General features: G+C 51.7%; 3 protein-coding genes and 1 pseudogene across 3 annotated transcripts; all 4 read right to left on the bottom strand.

Annotated features, from left to right (window-relative positions):
• Positions 1-4,865: 4,865 nt before the first annotated feature.
• Positions 4,866-6,017, bottom strand: LOC117862999 (uncharacterized). Its single transcript, XM_034746560.2, has one exon. The coding sequence runs from the start codon at positions 5,915-5,917 to the stop codon at positions 5,357-5,359; it is 561 nt and encodes a 186-aa protein (XP_034602451.1). The 5' UTR covers positions 5,918-6,017; the 3' UTR covers positions 4,866-5,356.
• Positions 6,018-8,940: 2,923 nt separating this feature from the next.
• LOC117864231 (polyadenylate-binding protein RBP47) lies at positions 8,941-13,616 on the bottom strand. The gene is made up of 6 exons (XM_034748261.2): positions 13,170-13,616; positions 11,862-12,315; positions 10,606-10,661; positions 10,395-10,525; positions 10,208-10,304; positions 8,941-9,372 (listed from the first exon to the last, which is right to left on the bottom strand). The coding sequence occupies exons 1-6, from the start codon at positions 13,536-13,538 to the stop codon at positions 9,217-9,219; spliced, it is 1,263 nt and encodes a 420-aa protein (XP_034604152.1). The 5' UTR covers positions 13,539-13,616; the 3' UTR covers positions 8,941-9,216.
• On the bottom strand, positions 12,265-19,964 carry LOC117864736 (probable carboxylesterase 12; annotated as a pseudogene).
• Positions 19,965-23,057: 3,093 nt separating this feature from the next.
• LOC117865253 (probable carboxylesterase 13) lies at positions 23,058-24,307 on the bottom strand. The gene has a single exon (XM_034749410.1). The coding sequence runs from the start codon at positions 24,238-24,240 to the stop codon at positions 23,281-23,283; it is 960 nt and encodes a 319-aa protein (XP_034605301.1). The 5' UTR covers positions 24,241-24,307; the 3' UTR covers positions 23,058-23,280.
• Positions 24,308-25,619: the final 1,312 nt, after the last annotated feature.

Here is a 25,619-nt window from a genome sequence, read left to right as displayed (position 1 = left end):
GTCAAAAGGAGTCGTCGTAGCTGCGACCTGTGGCTAGGAGGAGGGATCGTGATCGTTGACGATCGACAGTTGTTTGGTTTGGTTTGGTGCAAGTGGTTGACGGACAATCGGACATGGTGTTCGTTTGGTTGTTTGCTCCGGGCCAGGCCTGGCCGAGGACGGACCCACACCACTCGTTTTGCGTCGGATTCTTCTCGACCTGAATTGTGCGTTTCCAGGCGGCGCGAAAGGAGGTCAGAGAACGGTAGCGCGTGCTGCTGTCAAGGAGGGACGGACCCCCGGTCGCAACTCGGTGACGGTTACTCGCAACCGGTACGGCTAGCCTTGGCAGCGGTCGTAGTGAGCCGTGACGCGACCCCCGGCTCCTATCTTTTCTGCCGTCCATATGTGTAGCTTGGAACAACGGATTTGCGGCACGTTTTGCGCACGGAACGAGAGTAGAGGGTGCCTGCTCGCTCTGGTGCTTTGTTGGGACTCGTGTACATGCATGCGGACCCACGGCCAGCATTTTTAACTCCACGTGCATCGGTAGCTGTGCCGGCCGCCTCGAACATGAGTACATGCAAACCGATTTGCATCAGACACACTACACATTTTTCTTTAGATTTTGGAGAAAGCTGCATGTACTTATACTACAAAGTATGTGTATCATAGGAAATTTATTTATTAATCTTTTTATAAGATGCATGCATTTATCTTCATGTGCTGTTGCAAGACTAAAACTTGAATGGAAATGAACCTTTTTTAGAAAATCTTGCAATGGTAATCTTCAAAATGGGATGCACAACATACTTTTATTGTGCATCTGCCTAACGTGATCTCTGGAATATGTGCATCACCATTTATAAAATAATTTGAAGTATTTTTAGTGTAAAAGACGTAGAGGGGATGAGAAAACACATTACGAAACAAATCAACTTTTTTTAATGCTGGATGATGACGCAGTATTAGATGCTACGAGGGCCCACACGAACGCACCTGTGCCTGGTCATCCATTTCCCTCGAGGGCCGGCCGCACACGCAGGGACAGAGAGGGAGAGCGTGCGGGTCCCGTGGTGCGGATGACGATGCATCGTGATCTGTGCGTCCTGAGCCGGTAAGAAAAATCGAATAGGAAGATGGGCGCCGGGGAACATGAGTTCCGTAGTTGATTAGGTGACGCCAGTGCAAGGCTACAAGCAACCGTGCAGGGGGGAAAAAACTGTACTCGTACGCCCGGACGTGCTACGGCCTACGGGGAAGGCCGGGGGGCACGTCGTACAACGGATCCATCGTCGTGGAGAACCAAGTCGTGGAGCGCGTGTCGTGACCCAACAGGTCCTACGGACTACGGTACAGGTACAGTGTCATACACTTAGGGGTGTTTGGAAGACAGGGGCTAAACTTTAGCTCCTGTCACATCGGATGTTTGACACTAATTAGAAGTATCAAACATAGACTAATTATAAAACTAATTGCACAACCCCTAGGCTAAATTACGAGACGAATCTATTAAGCCTAATTAGTTCATGATTTGACAATGTGGTGCTACAGTAACCATTCGCTAATGATGGATTAATTAGGCTTAATAGATTCGTCTCGTGATTTAGCCTAGAGGTTATGCTATTAGTTTTGTAATTAGCTCATGTTTAGTCCTCCTAATTAGCATCCGAATATCTGATGTGACTAGGCTAAAATTTAACCCCTAATATCCAAACGCCCTCTAAGTTCCTTCTAGTGGATCGCCTTTTTCGTTTTCAGCAAAGAAACGTGAATAGACTATCCATTTTCTCTTTCCACCTACTCTGGAAAAAAAATTATCTTATATTAAGTTGCTCATTCCACATGTTATCTATTTTTCACTCTCCAAATTCTAATATCTCCAAATTCTAATAGCTAGGTTGCTCTTTGAAAATATATACTCTCCATCCACTCCAACAGACTATCCATTTCACGCTACAACGGACTTTTCATTTTGCACTTTTCATTTTGGGCATGGGATCCACACTTAGCAAGCTAAATCCACTTGCCAAGTTTGGAGAGTCTATGTGAATATGTGGCAAGCCGGATGGGATAGCAACTCTGTTGGAGTAGACTTTTCCAACGGACTTTCCGAAATTTGGCTTAGAGAATGGGGTAGCCATTCTCTTGGAGATGTTCTTACGATGTTTCTTCCCGAGACTCTAGTTTTGGCCGGCCCATTCGACAGTTTGTGCTCCACATTCCTTCACCTACTTGGACAATTAGCTGAGTTTACGTTTCCTCCTGCGACTCAAAAACCGTCTGACTCCTCTACTCCTAAAACCGGACACATGACCTCCCCCATCTGATTTCGCCCAGCTTCTGTCCGACGTGGTGCTGATATGGCAGCAGTTTTGAATCGACGTGGAACGGGTCCACATGTCATCCTCTAGCATCTTCTTCTACCACGCTTCAAGTGCGCGAGTAGTGCCATTATTGCCTTCCGCGCTGCACAGTCACACCCGTCCTCCAACCCGCATGCCCACCGACGACCTGCCCTGCATTCTCCATCCGCATGCCTGCGGATGAGCTCGGCGCTGCCCTGCGTTCTCCCTCTTGCGGCCGGATGCGGCCACTCAGGGCTCCCCCAGAGATTCCATCAAGCTCCGTGCCATAGCAAGGGGAGGCGCCTGTGGGCGATTCACCGTTGGGGCCTCCCACGGCAGGGCACAGGTGCAGCCTGCCGAGCCCGTTGCCGCAGATGCAGAGACAAATCAGTCCATGCGACCGAGGTAGAGAAAAATAAAGGACTGATGCTTCAATCTTCTAGAGAAGGAAAACAGAGGTGGAAAGGTGGATGCTTGAGCTGCCAGTTTGCTGTGTGCTCTCGAGAAGAAGATTCGGAGAGAGGGAGATACATGCCTGCTTGGATTTGGAGAGGATTAAGTACTGAATGCTTCTTGCGTGTAGAGTAGGAGGGAGAGGAGAGGTACTGCTGCTTTCTTGCTCATGGAGGTGAAAAGAAACTAAAGCAAAGAGGTGTTTCTTGATTGTTTTCTCTGTGAAGAGAGAAAGGAAACGAGCCGCTACGGTGCGCTGTGCTTGGCCATGGGAGAGAGGTGGCGCAACAGCTACCAGAATTGGAGAGAAAAAAAATCAGAAGATAGAGGAGCTAGCTGGTTCGCTCTTTGGGGGAAATTAAGATGGATTGGAGAGGAGGAAGGAGATCTGCTACTCCCAATCCGATCCCCTGTTCGTCCCACCGTCAGAGCTCCATGCCCGAGCAGCAGTAGCCTGAGCGGATGAGACCCAACCCAATCCCCACCGGCGCTGAGAATCCCACGAACAGGACCCCCACGATGCCTTCTCCCCGTTACCGCACCTTGCCGTAGCAACCGACGACCAAATTAAGCATCGGCGAGGCGAGCCACCGGAGCTGCCGCCGTCGTAGTCCACTGATTGACGATGTTCAATCCGAACTCGCAGCCCGAGCGTCTTCGTGCAGATCGAGCTCTTGAGGTGGTCCCCGCCGATGGAGACTCGAGAGCAACTATGCCTCGTGCGGCGCCCATCAGCTGTAGCGGTGAGTGGCGGCACAGCTCGACGGCAAGAAGCGGCGGCGGGCCGGCGGCTGGAGGCGGGCGGAGGAGGGTGGTGCCGCGTATCAGTGCAGAATAAAAGAGAAGACAGGCCCTGCCACGTCCACTATCTCTGACATGTAAGCCCGCGCCACGTCGGTTCAAAACTGGTGCCACGTTGGACAAAACTGGAGCGGAATCGGATCAGGGAGGTCGCATATCCGGTTTCACGAGTACAAGGAGGTAGAACGGACGGTTTTGCAGTTGTTGGAGAAAACGCGGATTCAGCCCATTGTCGAGGGGGCGAATAGGACTTTTTTCCTTCCTCCTATATCAAGTTAACAACGCAGCAAGGCCCCCGTATATCATTATATCGCAAGCCCGTATTGTAGCCCAAGAACAAGCTCCAAGCCCGTCTCTGCGTCCACACGGCCCGCAGCAGTCAAGCACACCGCAAATGTATTATTGGACCATCAGGTCCGTATCCGCTATGGGATCGCGCTAGATCGACATGGCTGGCACCTGGCAGGCACGGAAGATCTGCTCGACTCGATCGATCCCCAAAAGCAAAAGGCACCGCGCATCTGCACGACATGACCGCCGAGCGAACTGCTCGCTGCTCGTACCCCACCCAACATATTCCATTCCGCCAACGAATCCTCCTGACCGCCGCCGTATTCCGGTCGACGTTAAACAATCGGGGTTCGTGCGGCGCGCCGATGCCAACCGCCGATCGGCGACGGCGATCCACCGAGATCGTACGAGCTGGCGTTGTGCGTGCCGTACCTATTGCAAGCTCGGCAGGACGCCAGCTACCCGCGAGCTGCGTGCGGTCGAATGATTCGCGCGAGAGAAAGATCGCGGAAGCACCTCATCACCAGCTGCAGGCCGCATCGCGCTCAATTCGGTCTGTTCGCCGTGTGGGGCTCCACCCGCGCGCCCGGACAGCCGGTACACACGGTCCTACGTGCACGCCGTTCCGGTTGTTCAGTTCAGTTTCGTCGTTCAGCTCAGATGAAACCGGAAAAGCGAACCAGCTACCCACGGTGGCCGGCTTGATTGGCGTGGCCGGAGCGCGGCAGAGCCACACGCTTGTGCGCGAGATTGATCAGCTTTTTTTTTTTCGTTTCATGCATGGTTTCAACACGCGATTTTGAAATCCTCCTCGCCATTAGGTTAGTTTAGACGACGACACTGAGTTTGATTTTGTGTCGCTATCACTCTTTTCAACTTCTGAGTTGAGCTTTCTGAACGAGCGACTGATAATAATGAACGGAGAAATTAAGGGCAACTGGGGTTGCAGAATGCAGAGTACTAGTACGCGCTGCTTGGAGGGGTCACACTCCATCGTTAACCTTGGCGTTACTGATCGATCGAGCAGTAGTCAATGTTAGTGCTCGCTGATCGTGTGATCTTTTGATTCCGCGTACAAGCAAAGCTTTTCTGGATACACAATGCCTTTGGTTCTGACTTCTGAATCTACACGCAGCAGGACGAAACGGTGACCGTGTGGCCTTGCATCGCACGATGATAGGCAGTCCTGCTGGTGGGCTGGTGGCGACTGGCGAGTCGGATCTGGGATGCATGCATTTCGGCTCGTCAGCTGCCTGGCCGCTGGCCGCTGGCTAACTCCCAAATCTATCGTAAAGCTATAGCAGTCCAGCGATATGCTAGATACAGTAGCTACGATCGATCCTTCTTACAAACTTGGTCTATGTACATTGGCTCGGCCATTAGCGATCGATCGGTCGGTCGGTCCATGGCGGCGCCATGGTTGCTTCCTCTATAACTTAATTACTCATCGACCTTCCTGGGTGATTAACGCAGCTAGCTAGCTACTAACAGCTGATGACCTCCGCCAGGAGCTTGTACCGGCGCACCTTGACCCTGCTCGCCCGCGTCTTCCCCGCCCGCATCACCTCCTTCCTCCCGCTGGCGTCAGCAACAATCTCCTTCCCTTCCGCCGGCGGGGGCGGCGGCGGCGGCGGCATCTTCTCCTGATCGGCCTTGTGCTTCTTCTTCACCGGGTGTCCGGGCTCCGCGGGCGGCCTCCTCGACGAGAACCCCTCGTGGCGCTGCCGCTGCCGCCGTTCCTCATCGGAGGACGACGACGACCCCGACGCCGCCTTCCGCCTCTCCTCGGCCTTGTTCGCCACCGCCGCCGCGGCGTGGCCGGCTCGCCGGCCCTGGTCGGACGCCGGCTCCCGCAGGCACCAGTTGCACCGCCTGTACGCGGCCGCCCTCGGGTAGAGGTCGCTGCAGTACCTGTGCTGCAGCCGGACGCGGCAGCGCCTGCAGCGGACCAGCTCGCCCGGGAGGCCCTGGTCGCCGCACATGCAGCACACGGCGCCGGCGCTCGCGCCCCCTTCGGCGTGTGGAGGAGACGGCGGCGACGCCATGGCTGGCGGCAGCGTTGGTGGTAGCTAGCTGAGGTAGTTTTGGATCGTGAGGCACGGCCGCACGAGAACGGGAAGAGACGATGCCGAGGGTCTATTTATGCAGACATGACTACAGGAGAGAGATGGAGAGGTTTTTGGTAGCATTTGTATGTGAACACGGCTGTCGTGGACCGGGGAGAAGACCGTCCTGTTCCTGTCTTGCTTGCGCTCATCACAGATTCACAATCGGCCAGGGACCCACGACCTCGCCATCGGTCCCCGCACGCTTGTCCTCTACCGTACCCGCGCGAGCGAGCGAGCGATGCAGACGGAAACGCTCGCTCCGTCCAGCACGGCCGACTGGACGACGACATGGACGCCGAAGCGACGCGATCCAGCCTCCCTCTCGAGTCGCGATCCGATCACTACTGCCACAGCAACGACGATTGATGCGACGACGTTACAGAGCGCAGGGGGCGGAAAAACATGCCCCCTGGTTTGTCTCCTTGCTTTATCATGCGCTGGCGGCAGGCAGGGACGTGCGACGAGGAGCCCCGTTTGTTCCCGCCGTGTGTCTCGAGTCTCGACCTGTGTGTGTTTCGCAATGGACGAGCTGACGAGCATGCATGAACCATGGCGCGTTGCCGTCGGAGTGACACCGGCGGCGACGGGCCGGGCGCGGCAGGATATCTGGTCGTCGGCGGAAAAAAAAAATCTCATTCGGAATATCGAGCCGCAAGTGAAACCGTTTGTCTATGCGGTGTGACGAAGGATGTGCCGTACGAGGCGTGGCGAGAGGCACACGGCGGCACGACTTGGACGGGGACGACCCGGACTTTCGCTTGCGTCTTCGTTCAGGTCTTCCTTGCGCACTAAGACAAAGCGGTAGCGGCTGCTATAGCTTAGCCTTTGCTGCTAGGGATGATGTATCCACTTTGATAGGCTATCGATCGGTGTCCTGTTCTGACGCCATCTTATGGTGATCTGGTTTAATTAATTAGCAACAACGCCGCATGGTGTGAACTGGAGGAACGGTTTGCTTGCTTCATCGATCCCCATCCGCGTTGGGGGCCGGAATAACTTGACTTCATCGCGTACCGGCGCTAGTACTACTAGCCCATGATGTGATGTCATGCTAGCTTTGTGCCTTAGGGGACTCTCAAAGTCTATGGACCCGGCAAAGGTGCATTCATTTTTTTTAGAAGAGGAGGGATAGATGTTGCGTTGATTATTGCGTGCACCGTTGCTTACGGGGGCGGAGTTAACAAATGACCGTGGCACTTTCTGAGCAAATTCGATCGTCACCTCGGCAAAAGCGCGGCAGCGCCGCCGCAAAGGATGCGTGTATATACGGCCGAGGGCCGACGAAGCTGCCGGGTATTTGCCTATTTGGCTGCATATAGATCATCGCGCGCGCGTTTTCGCCTGGCCACGAACCCATATCCAAATTCGAGATAACCGAGTACTGCACAGCGCACCAGACCAGTGCTTGCTTTCCGTGTCGACAGTTGATGAGCGATCAACCCACCCCCCCCCCCCCCCGAATCACGCGGCATTCCCGTAGTTTTTTTCAGACAAAGCAAGCTCCCGCTAGGCCCTCTCGAAGCTATACTACTGCATGCAGTAGCATGGTGGCGTGGCCGGCCGGCGTCGGTGAGGATCGGCTCCTCCTCCCCCTCTCTCATGTACCCTTTGCTCCCTGCCTGGTTATCCAGACACGCTAATCGTGCTCCGCACGGAGGAAGGCTAGCTGCCTAGCTCAGCATCGGCGGGCCTTAATCTGTGCCCATCCACGTCGCCATAAACCGTGGGCCCGTGGCCACGTTCTCGCAAAGCTACCTCTGGCTGCCGCGCGCTCTCTCCCCGCAAGGTTGAGCACACCAGATCCCAGGTGGCGCATCGCCCTGCTCCTCCCCACCGGATGGCTCACGCACCCAAGCATCGCGTTTTGTAAAGGCCGTCGCTCTATGCCATGTCCCGTCGTCCCGATGTCCATGCTGCTGCAGACCTGCAGTGCTGCTCCTGTTAGTTGATCGCAATAAGATGGCTCAGCCTCGGAACTCGGAAGGCCATGTTTTGGAAGGGGTGGCCAGTTGCAACGGCGACGTCTGCTAGGTGGCATGGGAGTTTGTTTGCCACTCAACAGGATGAAGGTGGCATGGCCTTGAACGATCCCACCGCGCGTCCTCAAGAAGAGCCTCTTCTTGCTCAAGAACGTCCGTCCACACGCTCTTCTGCGACAAAGTGGTGACTGTAGCCCAGAACGGGCTGGGTTCGGTACTGTTACAACGACAACGATCACCGATGGGAGGATGGATGGCGACTCACCCTCGTGCTCCATGGCTCCACCAAGGCCTTCATCTCCCCCATGCCTTTGGGATCCGCAGAGCGGCAGAGCTCCTTGTTGCTCTGGCATCGCCCGTCTCTGATGTTACATGAAGGAAAGGTGCAGTGGTTGTCCTCTCCCCGTTTCTCATTGTAACCGAGTGTTGCGCTAGCTCTTAGAAATTCTTTTTCTACTTTGTTTTCCGGACGAGTTTCGACGCGTCTGAAACACTTTGTATTTAACTAATGGTCAATTGGTCCTTATGGTTTGTCTACCCGGATAGAGGCTTCAATTTGCAGCCATAGTGAGTTAGTGACCATTGGGTTAGGCCCAAGTTTATTATTAAATTTGGCCCAAACCTAGAAAACCTAACCACCACCGCGCGGGCTCAAGCCTGCAATATTGGCCCGACGTTGGACATCAGGTATGATAATCAGGATGTTAACTAAGCCATAGATCAAACACGGTGTAAAAACTCAGCCAGATGACTCGGCCTGCCGTACGAATAGCAACTCCCCTTTCTATTCCTAAACAAGCAAGAACTATCTAGTTGTAAAATGGGTTGTACAAACAGGTTGTACGCAACAACACTGCTTGTGCAAAACTATCCCAAACTCAAATCCAAACATAAAAATCACATGCCGCGAAACATAGAACTCAAAATATATGTATCCAAAAGCACGAAACTGATTGCCACGCACGATCGAGGGAGCAAAAATGGACGCACAAACAATAGTTTAATTTATTACCAAGTCAAAATTTCTTGAAAGAATACCGACACGACTCCCTGGTGTACTACCAGCCACGAGTTCCATCCAGTTCTTGCGACACGCGCACACAACTACAGGCACCATACCATCCGTTCCACAACACATCTCGCCCACTTTTTTAGGACAACCTATAAGGCTATAACCTTCTTCTCACCTGACGCTACTATGCTCACCGGACCAAAACCTTGTTTCCCGTCAGAGGGGACGGAGCGGAGAGAGCCTCTCTAGCTCACCAGCTGCTGGTTGCCGCCGTAGAATGGGTATGCGCCATATGCAGCGGCGTACATGTTTGGGTGTGGCACTGGGGAGGCGTAGCCATATCCTCCGTAGAATGGCGTGCCGTAGTACATGTTCCTCCGATTGCCGGAGTCACCCCTAGACTGGAAATATTAAATGAAATGGGTGTAAGGGGAGGAAGGGGAAAATAATTGCACAAGTACAGTCATATACCTTTTCAAAATTGCTGAGCAAGCATAAACATGTCAAATATGCAATTCGAAATAGAAAACACTCAAGCTAAATTGTAGTATCTCACTATCTCCAGACAACTAGTATTTAGTCTTACAAAGGTTAAACAAAAGGCGAGAGGGAGAGAGGAGCAAATATGCTGCAGATGAATCTATTTAATCGTCAACAACATGATATTTTATGAATAGGTGCTAAGTGGAGAGTACAGCAACACCTAGTACACCGCTTCTTATAGTCAACTTATTCCTGTACCAACCAGATGAAAATTATGTGCTGAGAGCAATTGCAAGGTAACAAACTGCTAGTGAAGCTTAACACCAGTTTATGGATGTGGAGTGGTGTTTCATATAGCTAGATCGTGACCAAGCTAACCAAGAAAACCCATCAAAATAATACTAGGCTGAGGAGGAAGTTGGAATGTATCAAACCCAACATGAGGATGCTGGTACTCACTAGTCAGTTAAACACTACACAGTAGCTTCATGTGAAAGCATATTACATTATGAACACAATCTTGTACTTGTAGTGAAAAGGTTAGTTTCTGGCACACCCAAAGTTAGGATGCTCAATAAGTTATTACTGAATTGCTGAAGTCAGCAAGTCTAACTAATGCAATGCTGCACCTTAACAAACTGATTGCATCAATGGAAACTGATACTATTAACAAGTAATTACACAAAAGAAAGAATAATCCACACCAAAGAAAAAAAATGAAAATAAAGGAACGCGATGTCAAACATGACAAACCTGCTTATGCGATGGGCTGCGACCCCATGAAAGGCGAACTGCCTGCTTTCCAATTACTGATCCATTTAATCCTTGTAGTGCTTCTTCGGCATCAGTTCTAGAAACACAGTCGCATATCTTAAATATCACTTCAACCAAGTTATGGAGAAAATAAGCAGCGAGACATGTAGATGCTTCAGGTACATACCTGCTAACAAATTGAACAAAGCCACACTGTTTTCCTAGAGGAATTTTTACAGAGGCAAGATCGCCATATTTGGCAAAGGCTTTCCTAAGTTCATCCTCACTGACATTTGGGTCAAGCCCACCAACATATACCTAAAGCAGGTCGACAGCCACAGATTAAAAATTATCATACTTCAAGGTGACAAACACCACAGAGGAAGAGTACCACACACCGTTCTGTTAGAAGAATCACCATCTGAATGACCAGGAGTCGAGGAGCCAGAATCACCTGAGTGAAGTAGTCATCAAGTTGAATGAACAAATGATCAAAACCAGAGTGATTACAGAAAAGAAAGAGCAGCATCCCAAGGCTCTCTACAAAGAAAATGCATGATATATAACATGCTCTGGACACATTAACTTGATTTCAATCAATGTATCTGAAACATAACATATAGCAAGCTAGGAATATAGCTATTAAAGGAGTATTGTGGAGGAATTACCGAATTAATGCCACTGCAGTACATGCAGTGCTAGCTCTATACTTAATTTTTCATGAACTAGATTTTTAACATATGGTCCTCAAGGCAAAATGTACATACTTGTAGATAAATAGAGGGCGGTAAACTGGAGAGAAGCACGGTTCCATGGTAACGGAGCAGAAAATCAAGGATATCTTGTGTTGTGGCACAAAACCGCATGATTTATGGTCCTAATGTGACAAGATGCATCAACATTTTGAAACACTATGGCCATAAAAGCTGGGCTTATGTACCACAAGTCAATATACCAGAACTTTTCTATAATTACAAACATAAAACATGTGTTTCAATAATTCACTTTTAAATATTATCAGAACATGGGAGGTACTTCACAAACCTAGTTAGACTTTGGGAGGATGGACAAACAATTGAACTACTTTAGGGTATTAGGAGGTGAAAAGGGAAAAAAGTGACTTTCAGAATGTGGTCATCAAAGAATAGCTACCAATAAGCATAGACCAGGAAATCAGTCTATGCAGAATGAAAGATAGACTCCGGTCAGGTACAGGCTGTTAAGTCACTCAGGTGATCAGTTTGGGCCAGATGCTTGCAGACATTAACAAAATTACATGACTGTAAGTGCTCAACTTGCATATGCATGAAGGGACTAAGCATCCTAGCAAACCAGATATGGATGGGTAGCTAGTTCTATCTCTGCTGAGAAGAACTACTTAATGATGGTTCCATTTTAATCAGAAAAGGTTGATCTGTAATATGCATGCCACGTGTAATTAAAAAATGATTTCTATAAAATACAGTTCGATGGATGATACAAGGCCTTGCCTGGATTGGTAACCAGGTCAGGTCCAATAACATTCCATTCCATAGAATAAGTCAAACTGAGTACTAGTTGGACCATTCATGGAACAAGTAGTATAAATCTATAGCCGATTGAAGAAAGACTATACAATTTCAGATTGTGGAAAAGTAATGAAAGATGAACATACCTGAAGATCTTCGGGGAGTCGCAGGTCCTATACGAATTGGTCTAGTAGAGCAATATACACCATTCATTTCTGACATTGCATGAGATTTGTCGTTGTCATCTCCAAACCTAACAAACCCATAGCCCCTAGAACGGCCTGTGTTTGCATCAATAATAACTTTAGCTCCTTTCACCGATCGGTACTTGCTGGCAAAAAGCTCCATCAGCATTTCATCAGTAACATCAGCAGCTAAATCACCAACAAATATCGAGTGATCAGAAGCTACTTCAGATCGCTTTTCACCCATGCTATATGATGCCCAGTTTAACTTAAATGCCCGATCAGTGTTAGGCATCACATGACCAGTAAAATTCTGAAGAGCTTTCTCTGCTGACGCGTGAGAAAAGAACTCCACAAATCCATACCCCTCTGATTGTCCAGTTTGCCTATTCCGGATAACTTTTATTGTCACTACCTACAAAAATGTGAAGTAGCAAAAGCCAATAAGATTGCTAGCCAGAGAGTTCTGTAAGCACAAACACTCACAAACAGAAATAAGAACAGTGCATATACTTATTCATATTTGATAAACATATCAAAGTTACCATTTTAGATATGTTTAAAGAAAGGTTCCAGGTAGCGATTACTAACTAGTACAAAAACAAGAATGGATACAAGCTGCTTTGTCCATTTATCTCTGTTCCTAAAGAGGCATTGTATCAGTATCCATCCTATGATCAGGCATCTTTTCTCTTCCTGTCAACATCAGGGAGCGTATTCCAAAAAAGATAATTGGGCAAGGCGGTAATTATTGCTTCCTTGTGCTCCTCCAAAAGTTTTTATACTAATACAGTATCCACCAAAGTGAAGCAACTAGCTTGGCTCATTTAAAATGTTTATCAACTATCAAGCATCGAGACCATTTCATCTGAGTTAATTATAGGCATAAATCCTACCAGAGGTCGGCACGTTTGTCACCTCGCACACACCAATTCTAAAGGAATACGAGACTCCTTCTATAGTGAAAAAAATAACATTTTTAAGTGGCAACACGGCTCTAAACCAAACAACCAATATAAATGACCAAACAAACAGGAGCATTCCATCCGTATGAATTGAATGACCTCAAGTTGGCGCCTTAAACATTTTTGCACGTCTAATTCTAAAAATATCACACCTTTATTCGCACCAAGCAGCAATTAAGCGCAAATTTAAGCTTCTATATAAATCTGAGGCAAAAACACACGAATCAACGCGCCGAAATAGTACGAATCTACCCGTATTCATGAGATCTAGTACGGAGAAGTCCGGATCGGGAGAGACGCAAACCTCGCCGCTGGGCCCGAAGCAGCTGTGGAGGTAGTTCTCGTCCATCCAGTACTGGAGGTCACCAACCCAAATCGTCTTGTTCTCCTCGCACGCGTTCCCGCCGGATCCGGCCGCGGGCGGGGTCGGCGTGCGGCGCCCTGCTGCTTGGGGCGGCGGTGGCGGCCCAGCGGCGAAGTGCTTGGCGAACTGCGGCGGCGGCGGTGGCGCGGCCACCATGGGCGGCGGCGGTGGGTACGGGATGACGACCCACCGCGGCTGCGGCATGTGGTGGTGCGGGTGCGCGTGCTGCGGAGGCGCGTGGGGGTGCGCATGAGGATGGTGAGGCGGCACGGGCGCCTGGGAGTCGGTGGTGGTCGCCGCCATCTGCATCGCCAACGCAGCCGCCGCCGCCGAGGAGGTGGGTCGTGTGGGGTTGGAGGGCTCGCAGGGGGTGGAGGGCGGAAAAGAGAGGGAGCTCGTGGTTGGGGTGAGGCTGAATATATACTGGGTCAGAAATGGATCTGCGCCGTCAGATCTTGGAGTTCGTTATGGTGTCGGCCGTCTGATCTCGGGGGTGGGTGGCTGACGTGTGGGGCGGCATGTGGGCTCTGTGGTTCCGGCGGTGAGTGCGTGAGGGAACCACATCACTTTGCCTTTTTGTGTCTGTTTTGCCCTACCTATTTATTACTGCAGACACAGTAGTATTATTAAGCTTCATTTAACCAGTAACATAATTAGGTGATTTGTGCAGTAATTATAATTAGACCAAAACATAACACGGTGGGACGTACCTAAAAGTTGTGCGTGTGCTTATATGTGAGCTTATATAGGTTTTGAGACAACCATATGCAATCTAATGTTGATGAGGATCCACAAACTTCTACCTTAGTTCTACCGAACTCTTATGGGGGTTGCCATTTTGAGTATCCAAGTTCCACAATTAACCTCACAAACATTGCAGTTACACATAAATCGCTGGTATGCTAGTATTTATCACGTAGTAAGTTTTTTTCTGCTTTATGGATGTTCGGACTTCTATTTGTATACCATGTGTTCTCATGATGAATCACTCATATTATATTAATTCTACCAAATCACTTGTACTATGCCATTTATGCTAAAATCCTCAATTTTACCCACCTTACTTTGAAATCTTATTTGGGTTGTCATTTTTTAAATCGAGTATGCACTTCTCTAGCTTTTGTGCTCTGTTGTTGGTTTGTTTTGATGTCTCCCCCTTTAAACAGTGTATTTGTACTTTCTTGTGCTTTTAACATCACATTTTTTTCCTAAAATTGTAATGTGCAAAAGTTAGCATAAACACCGCAAAAACCTCCCGCATAGGTTGAATCACTCTAGGTTTTAAGTAGAAGATCATAAGCACCTGATTCGAAAGTACATGACCAGTGTTTAAAATCTCTGGCTAAGCCTCTTAGCGGTTGAAGTTTGCAGCAGCTACGAGCAGCTATAGCTGGCTATAGCTCAACTAAGCCTTTTAGCGGTTTTGACGGTTTTGAGAAAAAAAAAGGGGCACAAATCAATAATCATTTCACATATTATTAGCTACCACTCGTCAGTTCGCAAGAACATGGCTCCATGGCCTATTGATCAGTTCAAAAGAAGTTTGGCATAAACATATTCGATATTCATCAGTTCAATAAAAAATACAATGACACAAACTGTAGGCAAATTAGGAGCCAAGCAACTTCGCACAGCTTCATGTATCCTCTAATGAAGCTTCCACTCTGCATTTGTGAAACAAACGCGGTTGGATGAGTGGGCTGCGTGCTGGCAATTGGATGAGCCTGTGCTTGATTTCGGTCTAGCAAGGCACTTAGCGGCCACAAAAGTAGTCTCATTTAGCAACTATAGCGGGCTAAGTACAGCTATTAGCGGCAGCTAAATCATAGCAGCAAAAGTGAATTATCCTAACGGCTTGTCTTCCCAGCAGCTATCTCCGGCTATAGCGGCAGCTATAGTTGAAGATTTAAAACCTTGTACATGACATATTATCACCCTTTCAAACATCAGGAGTCTATTTTTTCAATATATAAAATTCATCATTATGGTCTATGCATTTGTGAATGCATGTAGACAAAGAGGAGTAGACTTTATTTAGGCAATAAGATCAACAAGTTTCGCTATTCGCGGATGCTATTTTTAGCAGTACAACATTTGGCCGACCAAAACATAATATTTGTTATCAGCAAATGGTTATTAATCAAGGCACGACGGTATTATGCATCTATACCTATGATGCGTAACGCCACAAAAATATTCAATGGTGTGCAGCTTTTGTTCTTCCCGAGTGATCTTAGGAAGCAATTAAGTAAAATGAAAAAAAATAATGTACCTTAAAACTAATACTGTATGTAATCACCATGTTTAGTAGCATTTGGCCAAAATATGATGGCTTGTTATCAGCAAATGGTTGTTAAGTATAGCATGACAATTTTAAGTACCTAAACCTAAAATTATATATGTATAATCACCTTGTTTACTTACCCCCTTAGGGTTGAGGAAGTTGGAGCCTAGAAATTGCCTTTCCCCTCGTAGACGTGGTCTTCCATTATACTACAATACAAGATCAACACCAGCTAGAGAAGGGGGGGGGGGGGGGGGGGGAGGGCGTGCGTGATCGTGACAGACTGACAGCCGGCCGGGCCGCGCTTTTACATCGAGCTCACGAGTTCACGACAGCGCCCCCACGCGAGCACACCCGCCCGCCCGCGGCCGATGGATGGACGGAATGGAACAAGCAAACGTGCGCTTTGCTTCTCCCCGTCCGTGTTGCTTGACTTTTATGCGAAGGCTTGTCCCACCCCACCTGTCGGAAACTTCCGTGGTCCACGACCACTTTTCCCCCGTTCGTCCCAGCGTCTTGGACCAAACCCAACCGATGGGTGCCGTGCCGAGCCTTGCCGTGTTGCCGACCCGGCCCCCCCTGCTCGGCTGCTCCCGTCCACCAACCGGGAGCACGGAGCACGTAGTCGCCATCGCCGGCTGCGCAACCACCTCGGGATCCAGCCCTCGGTCACGTAGCCTCGCCGCTGGGGAGGGAGGGACGAGCGGGTTGACCCGGCCCGGCTGCTGCGAGCGCGGCAGGAGCCAGGAAGGGAAGCGGCGGAGAGGGCGTCCACGCCGCGCACCACGTCTCGATCGAGTACGGGGATCCGGTGTGCCCGTACGTTGTCGGGGCGATCTGCTAGGATTCTGCGCGGGAGTCAAACGGATCTAGCTAGGGATCGTTCTCTGGTCCGAGGTTCGCGGCCCTGTGAACGTGCTAGCCTACGCGGATCCTGCGTGCAGGCACGCACGACGCGGGGTCGTGATCGTGGTCTTTGCTAGCGCCAGGAGCTCATGCCGCTGTCTCGTTTGTCGAGTATCTAAGATTCAGTGAAAGCAAGCCTGGTGTGTGCCCAACCCAAGGCGACGCAGTTTGTCTCTGGCCTGTCATGGCCTGTCCCGCGGGATCGATCGCGCCAGTCCGTGCCCAGCTGCCCACCAACCTGGAACAAATAATTAAATATGATGAACAAATAATAATATACTGCGAACAAAAGCTTTAACGTTACGAACAAATAAGTTGACATCGCCGAACAAATTTTTCTACAAAACGAACAAATTACTCTTGGAGAAGAACAAATATGTACATATGAGAATAATACTCTTGAAAAGTGAACAAATTATTTTTCGAAGGAGAACGAGTTATCTCTGAAGGACGAACAAAATATGTACATGTGACAAACAAGTTAGTATGTAAAATTAATAAAGCAGTTTACATCACCAACAAATCGATCGAGTACTGTAGCGTGTAAAATTTGGAGGTGCTAAAGGAATCTTTTAAGCTTGGCCTCATGACTATACGCTGGAGGGGAGGGTGCCAAGGAAATCTTCAGAGCACCTGCTGCTCAACTGGGCTCCCAATGTCATGGAATAGAAAATAATTGTGGTCAACTCACTCCCTCTGCTCGGAAGCATGCTGGAGCTTGCAATAAAATAAAAAACAACATGCTCTAACTATTCAATGTTTTGACGAGTCCCACAGTTCGGTGCCTCGTGTTGGAGCAGATTTTACAAAACTAGCTACTTCGTGCTAATACTACCCCATATACTTAAATACTGGAGCTGCTCTTACGGGACAATGAAATGTAGGTTTGTTAACTTCCAATTATATACGAAAATAATGATGGATGATATGCATTAAAAATATAAATTATAATTCAAGAGAAAAATATCCAAAAGTAATTTAAAAAATAAAAGTAATAAAAAATAATGGATATGCATAAATAAAGAAGGGAACCACCGTAATATATAAGAAAGAAAACGAAATAGAAAGGACACGCAGCACCGCAGTCTGCAGGCAGGAGGCACCCAACCGCGGCTTACGAATTCGGGCCTGGCCATCGAGCCCTTCACCATATATGGCACCATGGCATGACGAGAACACGTACGCACGCGTGCATTCAAGTGCCGGACCAACGTACACCGTGGTATACATGACTCACTGGTTGATACGTGGCCATTTCTATCAACGTACATACTCCTACATCCATGCACGGCTGGTCGGCGGCACGCGGCGGTCGGTCGACGAACAGATCGACGCACCGCGCGCCACGTGTCCGCGGCGTTCATGCATGCATGCATCTTCCCCAGCTCGCTTACTTCGCACTGACGAACGCCGCGATCCTGCCGAGCAGCCGCTTCGCTTCCTCCATCTCGGGATCCAGCAGGTAGAAGACGTGGCCGAGACCCCCTCTGACTCGAACAGCTCCACCGCCGTCTGTGGCCCGCCGCCGCCGCCCTCCGCCCACGACTTTGCCGCCACCACCGGCTCGTCGGCGCGCTTCTTCTTCCTCGCCCGCACCACGGCCGCGTACGCCTTCCCGCGCCAACGCAAGTGGTCCCCCTCGGCCACGCACACCATCACCCTCTCGCACGCCAGGCTCTCCAGCCCCGGCGCGCCCGGCGCCGACGGGTTCATCCGGGGGTCGTCCATGCCGTCGGCCGCGCCGGGGCACACGAACTCCCACAGGTGCTTCCTCTTCCTGGGGCTCCTCCGCCTGTGCTCCTTCGCCCAGCCGACGGGCTCCCTGCCCCAGAACCACGGGTGGATGAGCACGGCGCCCTTCAGCAGGCGGCCCGCGCCACCACGGACGTCCGGTGCATGGCGAGGTTGTGGCAGATGTTGCCTCCCGTGCTGTCGCCGGCCAGGAACATGCGGGCGAGGTCGCCGTGCGCGGCGAGCCACCGGTCGGCGCCGGAGAGCACCCACTTGAGGGCCGCGAGGGAGTCATCGTACGCGGCGGGGAGCACGTGCTCCGGGGCGAGGCGGTAGTCGACGGAGACAGCGACGGCGGGGCTTGTTGGATTTAGGCTCATATGTGGCCCAATCTGAAAATTTTAAAGCATGCACAACCTTTAGTCCCGTATTGCTAATTCAAGGAAAGGTTGTCTTGCTTAAATATGGGAGTCTCCTCTCTATGCAAAATAGGTGCAAATGAGAGAGAAGGAAACTGTTGCTACACGCATGCGTAGCTCACGTGCATATTTTTGCGTGAAAATTTGCGTGACTTCTACCAGCACAACAGGTTATTGTTTGTGCAATTACTATTTTTTTATACTGAGCCTAATGGCGAAGGTCTATAACACCAGGAGACATCCTAGTTGAATGGACGCTGTCGCCTTCCCACTCACTGCGCTGAATCTCTTGCTGCTGCGCCTCGTCACCCTTTGAGTTCGGCATGCACTGGATTTGAAGGAAAGCGGGCAATCAGATTTTTGGGCAGCGTCTACACGCGACCGCTTGGTGCTTTTGCGGGAACTACTTCAACGCAACCGACTTCGTTCTGCGCAGGATTTTTGGGTAATTTCCTTGCACATTGCTGTTTTAGTCAGTATGTTGCTTGTTGACATGTGTTATATGCTTGCATCATATTTTGTCTATGTATTTTTCTTCAAATAAAATTTGGATTATTTTTAGGCACATAATTCCAACAGGGCTGGCGGCGGCAAGGTCGCTGAGGAAGCGGTGGTACACGCGGGAGGCCGCCGACCCGATCTCGAAGCCGCCGCCGTGGAAGTAGACGACCACGGGGAGTTTGGCCTTCTTCTTGTCATTGTCACCGCCGCCCGCGCTGGCGCCGGGCGGGAGGTACAGCCGCACGAAGGTGGAGGGGGAGAGGGGCACGTCCTTGGACTCGACGCCCGTGGCGGCGTCGAGGTCGGGCGGGACGAGCGGCACGATGAGGGGCCGCTCGAGGCGGCCGCTGGCGTAGACCAGGAGGAGCGGGGAGAAGTCGTGGACGACCTCGTCGTCCTCGCCATTGCTTCCGGCAGCGACCGTGGCGCCCGGCATCGCGTGCGTGCAACGGTGCCAGAGGGTCACTGACTACTCGTCGGAATATACTTCCGCGCGCCGCTGTAGGTTTCTTGGTTTCAGGCTTCAGTGCGTGGCCGCTACTTGTAAACGCCACCGAGAAGAGAGATGGGTCTTGCTCCTGCATGGCGACGCATGTGCTGGGGCCTGGCTGAGCGGCGGGTGTGTGTACTGTGTCGTGGTGCTAGTGAGCCATGAATGTCGTCAGTCGTCAGTCATCGTTTCATGTCCGGTTAATGTCAATTGCCAACCCGTGGATATCGAAAATATCTGGGCGCAAAGGTCGCTAACTACGCGTGGGCATGCATGCAGCCGTGAGATCAACAACATCACGGTCCGTGCCGATGAAATTCAGTGTCATGAGCGCGGTGATGCCTGACGACTACGCGAGTAATACCATATGGCCTTAAGACGATGTCAACGGTTTCAGAGATGAATGCAGAACAGTAATACCGTACTCCTAATGGTCGTACTTCAAGCTGTCGTCGCCGCTGTGCGGGATGGCAGGAAGTGATTGATGGAGGCAGGTTGACCCGCCATAACTTTTCATCCAGGGACGTGGGCAAACAAGTCTTCATCGAGCTTCCCCCTATCGATGACACATGCAGTCTTTTTTGCAACTCTCCTGCAGCTAGCCTCGTCGTCACTTCTGTGTTGTGTCTAAAGTTTCGGCACGTATGAACGCAGAACGCCTCAATGCCTGATCAGCATCGGCAAATGGAGCCTTTCTCCTGTAATAACGACTGCTGCAGTACTACACGACCTCGGCGCGCGCGTCGCCCAAATTTTGCAACACCTCGTCGTTGCCAACGATGACAAGGACATGGCACCCATGTGACCATGATCGGCGCATGGGGTGGGGAAGGAGTCTAGCACCGAAGTCCAAGTCAAGAAGGAGGTTCGAGGCTAATTCAGTTCGAATTGTCAAGGTGAAGGTGGAGATCCAAAGTAACTCAAGTCCGAGCCCACCTCGAAGTTCAGAAGCAGCACGAAAAAAAACGACGTCCAGGTTGCATACGGAGTCCATTTTGAACGTTCTTTATATGGATGGAAAGAGAATTTCAATTCCTAGACCTTCCAATGGTACCGGTCCCACATCAAAATTTCATCCGAGTCAACGGGAATTGTCAAAACAAGTGGACATTCAGAATCTGTCAGGGTGTTGTGCCACCGTTTTTTGCGCCATTGGCTTGTTTATCATGTTGGAGCCCATAGGGGTGCGTCCATGGGGTCATCCACGATCTAACCCTCATATATTCAGTAGCCGTCACCACATTAGGGTTTGGATTTTGTTTAGTTCTAGTTTTTGATTGAGAAACTAAGATTGATTCATTGTAACTGTGGCAACAAGTCTTTTTACTATAATCCAGAACCTCTATTTTTGTTCTTCTCGACTGTGTCGATTAGTCCTTTCGAATTGAGAACTTGAACCTCTCATTTCAGATCTATTTCATATACATATGCAATTTTAGATTGCGTGTTTATACTTTCTTACTTGTGTTTTTCGATTCGTTTGCAGGGAAAGCCTTCTTAGCGCGATCAATCGAGTTGTGCGTGGTTGATAATCAATGGAGCAGCGGTGTAGCGGTTGCAGGGGTTCGAATCGTGTCTGATTAGAAACCCGGATCGTCAACGTCGAGTTCTCCACCAATCGAATTATCCATACCTATCGGAAGATTAGGTCAGTGCTACATCAGAAGATCCAGCGACCAAACTAGTCGTGACGACGTGTTTATCGGCAATTCATGATTTCAGAATCCACTCTAACCAACGCGTCATGGACTCATGGCGCAAGGAAAGAACGTCGTTGGCGCACATGCAGCATTGCAGACAACGGGGCGGCAGCGGCACACATATGGCGCATGCACTGTTAATTTATCTCACCCCTCCAGTCCTCCTTTCTACTCCTAGCATGCATGCCATATAGGGCTACTTAGTAACATGGCCACCGCCGGGCGCCGGCGACGGGTCTTGTGTCGTTTGTTCCTGGCCGTGCAGGGCCTCATGCTACTTCTCTCATCTCGCCATGACGCTGGTCCCCGTCAGATTTTAATCGTAGCCCGCCCTCGTCACATTATTTAGACTGCGAATGGTGGGGTCGGTCCTAATATCACTAAGCAATGAGGGTTTGTTCCGAGGCAAAAGTAGAGGCCCTACATTCTTTTTTGAGGAAATGCTAGCACTACATTGAGGGCCTGTTTGGTTTACCTTTGCTTATTTATAAGTTGCTTATTTGCTTATTGTAGTTGCTTATTTATAAGTCTAGGTGTTTGGTTTGGGTTGCTTATTTGCAATAAATGAGACTGTGACACATTTGCCCCTGCCATCTCATTTCCCTCTACCCTCACATTTGCCCCTGCCTTCACCGCGCGATGAGCTCCTGCATCAGCGACGCCCACTGCTCGCCCATGCCGATGTCGAAGTCCAGCACGTGGATGCGCCCGTCAGGTGCGCGAACTGGAGCACGGGGGAGACCTCGGAGAAGGCCTTGTACGCGCCGAGCTTGAGGACCACGTCGTACGGCGTCGCCACCGCCGGCGCGGGGGTCTCGCCGGTTGGGGAGAGCGCAAGGCGCAGAGCCAATATCTCGCGGGCGCCGAACGCTTCACCGGCGTCGGCAAGCTTGGCCGCCTCGAGGAGCTGGTCCACCGCCGCGGCCGCCTCGTCGTTCGCGGCCTCCGCCTTGGGCTTCATGGCGGGCACGAACTCGCCCGCCGGGGCGGTGGGGCCAGGGAAAGACGGCAGCTTCGGGCGGGAGGGGCGGCGGCGGCGGGCGCGCGCGGGAGCGGCGGCGGCGCGCGGGAGCGGCGGCGGCGAGAGCGACGAGAGGGAGCCGGAGATGCGGGAGAGGTTGTCGGAGATGGAGTCGGAGGACTGCTTGATGAGGAGGATGGAGTCCGCGGAGTTGAGCAGGTCACGGTAGCTGCGGCCGACGAGCTGCCGGAGCTCCTCCTCCTTGGCGGAGATCTCGCGGCGGGTGGCGCCCTCCGCTGCGCGGATCTCGGGGATGCGCTTGGTGCGGAACAACTCCTCGGCGTCGGCCGCGCCGCCGCCGCCGGGGACGGCCGCCGCAGGCATCGCGGCCGCGCTTGCCTTGGAGCGCGCGGCGAGATCCAAGAGGGGATCGGGAGGAGGGGTTGGGGAGGGAGAGACTGACTAGTGAAGAGGCACGTTCGTTTGAGCGGCGGCGGCGGGCGGGAGGGGCGGCGGCGGCGGCGGGCGGGAGCGGCGGCGGGCGCGAGCGGCGGCGGCGGGCGGGCGGCGGGGAGGGACCGGCGGGCGGGGTGGGAGCGCCGGGCCGGGGGAGAGAAGGAGAGAGAGAAGGGGATCTGGGGAAAAGAGAAAAGTGGGAGGAGAGAGAGAAAAGTGGGAAGGGTAGGGGGGTAAAGAGTACCCCATAAGCAAAATAAGCCACTTCAAACTTGCTTATTTGCTTATGCAAAAGCAACTTATAAGCAAGTCTATAAGCAAGGGTGTTTGGGTCATAAGCAACTTATTTGCTTATTTATAAGTTGCTTATTTATAAGCAATGGTAACCAAACAGGTCCTGACAGTATTTTTTCCATTCAACTATAATTGTAACATTTAATACATACTAAACACAAAATTCCATAATGCGTGGAAAAATTCTTGTTACTCATTCGCTAGAGTAGTGGGTCTAACGACCACTATGTACCAAACGTCAAGCGTGCACGCCCGCTTCCTGCCAAATTACCCACGACGTCCACGGACCATAGCCGCCCTCCTCACTAGTCACTCCGCTCTGACAAACGCCGCGATCCTGTCCAGCAGCTCCTTGGCCTTCTCCGCCGCGGGCTCCAGCAGGTAGAACACGTGCCCGACCCCCTTGGACTCGAACAGCTCCACTCCCAGCTCGGAGCAGCCCCTCGCCCGCGCAACCGCCTCCGCGTACAGCTTCCCGCGCCACCGCAGGACGTCCCCCTCGGCCACGCACACCAACACCTTCCCGCACGCGAGGTTCTCCAGCCCCGGCGCGCCCGGCGCCGTCGGGTTCATCCGGGGGTCGTCCTCGCCGCCCACCGCGCCGGGGCACACGAACTCCCACAGGCCCTTCTGCATCTTCGTGGCGCTCCTCGGCTCCCCGCCGATGGGCTCCTTGCCCCAGAACCACGGGTGGATGAGCACGACGCCCCTGAGGCCGCCCGCGCCCCGGCGGATGTCCGGGTGCATGGCGAGGTGGTGGCAGATGTTTCCGCCCGCGCTGTCCCCGGCGAGGAACACGCGGGCGGGGTCGCCGTGCGCGGCGAGCCACGGGTCGCCCGCGGCGAGCGCCCACCTGAGCGCCGCGAGGGAGTCCTCGTACGCGGCAGGGACCGGGTGCTCCGGCGCGAGGCGGTAGTCGACGGAGACCGCCACGGCGGGGCAGGCCGCGGCGAGGTCGTTGAGGCAGCGGTGGTACGCGGCTGACCCGGCCGATCCGATCACGAAGCCGCCGCCGTGGAAGTAGACGACCACGGGGAGCCTCTTGCCGGAGCCGCTGGCGGCGGCGGGCGGGAGGTAGAGGCGCGCGAAGGAGTGCGGGGAGAGGGTCACGTCCCTGGACACGACGCCCGTGGCGGCGTCGCGGCCGGGTGGGACGTGCGGCATGGCGATGGGCCGCTCGAGGCGGCCGCTCCTGTACACGAGGAGGAGCGGGGCGAAGTCGTGGATCACCTCGTCGTCGTCCCCCGCAGCGCCCGTGGCGCTCGACATCGTGTTTCCCGCCGGTTGTGTATGCCCGCGCGCGACCGCTACGGTGCTCTACGCCTCTACCGGCGCGATCGAGAGCAAGCGTCGTCGGTTCCTCGGGTCCGCTACCTATTTGTAGACCACTTGGGGGCGGGTATTACGAGGAGATACTACGCGACTTGCGCGGCGATGGCACGCCTTCCTGTTGTTGGGGAGTTGGTGTTGGCGCGCAGGTGAGTCACGAATGCCGCCACTTGCCAGGGGCGCCGGTAGGGCACGCATTTTGTGGTGGGGGAATTGGATCTGAGGGAGTAGAAGATAGATGAGCCTGGGCACAGCGGCACTGCGCAAGTGCACAAAACCGCCAAGCCCCCGGGCGCGCGAAGCCAGGACGACCTGCTGCAGTGGGCCCGGAGGCGGATCCGCTGAGTTTTTTATGGGCCGGCCATTTGAGTTTAAGCCGACTGTACATTTCAATTAAGGCCCATGGGATACCCCTCGTGACTAGACTTTGGGCCTTGCCTTTTTATGGTCCTCGTGACTAGACAAAATGGCAAGTGTCGATTGCTCTAGTGAACGGTAGTAAGGCCAGTCTTATTTCATGGTACCGTTCCAAAAGTGGCATGTCACCTTTCCACCAAAATAAAACTATCACTCTCAATGCACAACTTCATTGTCCAGTTTTGTAGATAGTCTACATTCTTTAATTCTTACATGGTGTTACGATCAAATGTATCATGCCATGAAGTGCAAGTTTCATTAGATTTCGTAGGACTTGATAACTATGCCAAGTGGATTTTATGGGGATGAAACTCCCATTCCTCTCTCAACATAATTAACCTGTCAAGTCAGCAATTTCACTGATGTGGCATGGGATTTAGAGCCTGATTGGTTTGCTGCTAAAATTTTAGCATGTCGGAGTTTTGGCAAGCTAATTTTTAGAACACCGTTTGCTTTGTTACCAATTTGACAACTTCTCCTATTTATCGTATCAAAATCTTGGCAAAATTTTTGCCAAGAAACCGCTCTTAATGTCCATAAAATCCCATGACATTTTTATTGAGATTGGCCTTAGCAAATGGTGGTAGCACGTAATCTTGTCACAGTTGATGCTCGTCTAGAACCCAGAAATTCAGCCGAGTTCCAATCGGTTTTATCGCACGTGTAGCTGTGGGACGGTGGGGACGAGTTGGTGTTCCAACGCAGATGAGCCGTCTTTTTTTTAACCTTTTTGAAAGATTCTCACAAATACGTTTCTGGCGGAACCATTTCAAAATCTGGACCCTTAGCTTGGCGCCATCCACGCTGGCGCCAAGCGTACACGTCTCGGCGCCAGCCATCCTGACGCCAAAGTCCATGCACAGCTGCTGACCGGATGCTGACGTGGCGGGGCCTTGGCGCCA

The sequence above is a fragment of the Setaria viridis genome, chromosome 7 (genome assembly GCF_005286985.2).
Source record: "Setaria viridis chromosome 7, Setaria_viridis_v4.0, whole genome shotgun sequence".
In the NCBI taxonomy this organism is placed as follows: Eukaryota; Viridiplantae; Streptophyta; class Magnoliopsida; order Poales; family Poaceae; genus Setaria; species Setaria viridis.
Note: the sequence above shows the minus strand (reverse complement) of the source record. Positions and strands in the feature narration are given on the sequence as shown.

Bases quoted from the DNA above. Each gene is read 5' to 3' on its own strand.
- LOC117862999 (XM_034746560.2), bottom strand. From the start codon at position 5,917: ATGGCGTCGCCGCCGTCTCCTCCACACGCCGAAGGGGGCGCGAGCGCC.
- LOC117864231 (XM_034748261.2), bottom strand. From the start codon at position 13,538: ATGCAGATGGCGGCGACCACCACCGACTCCCAGGCGCCCGTGCCGCCT. The intron at 12,316-13,169 runs GTTTGCGTCTCT...ACATTTTTGTAG, and splicing joins GCTTCGGGCCCAGCGGCGAG to GTAGTGACAATAAAAGTTAT. The intron at 10,662-11,861 runs GTATGTTCATCT...TACTTCACTCAG, and splicing joins GACTCCCCGAAGATCTTCAG to GTGATTCTGGCTCCTCGACT.
- LOC117865253 (XM_034749410.1), bottom strand. From the start codon at position 24,240: ATGTCGAGCGCCACGGGCGCTGCGGGGGACGACGACGAGGTGATCCAC.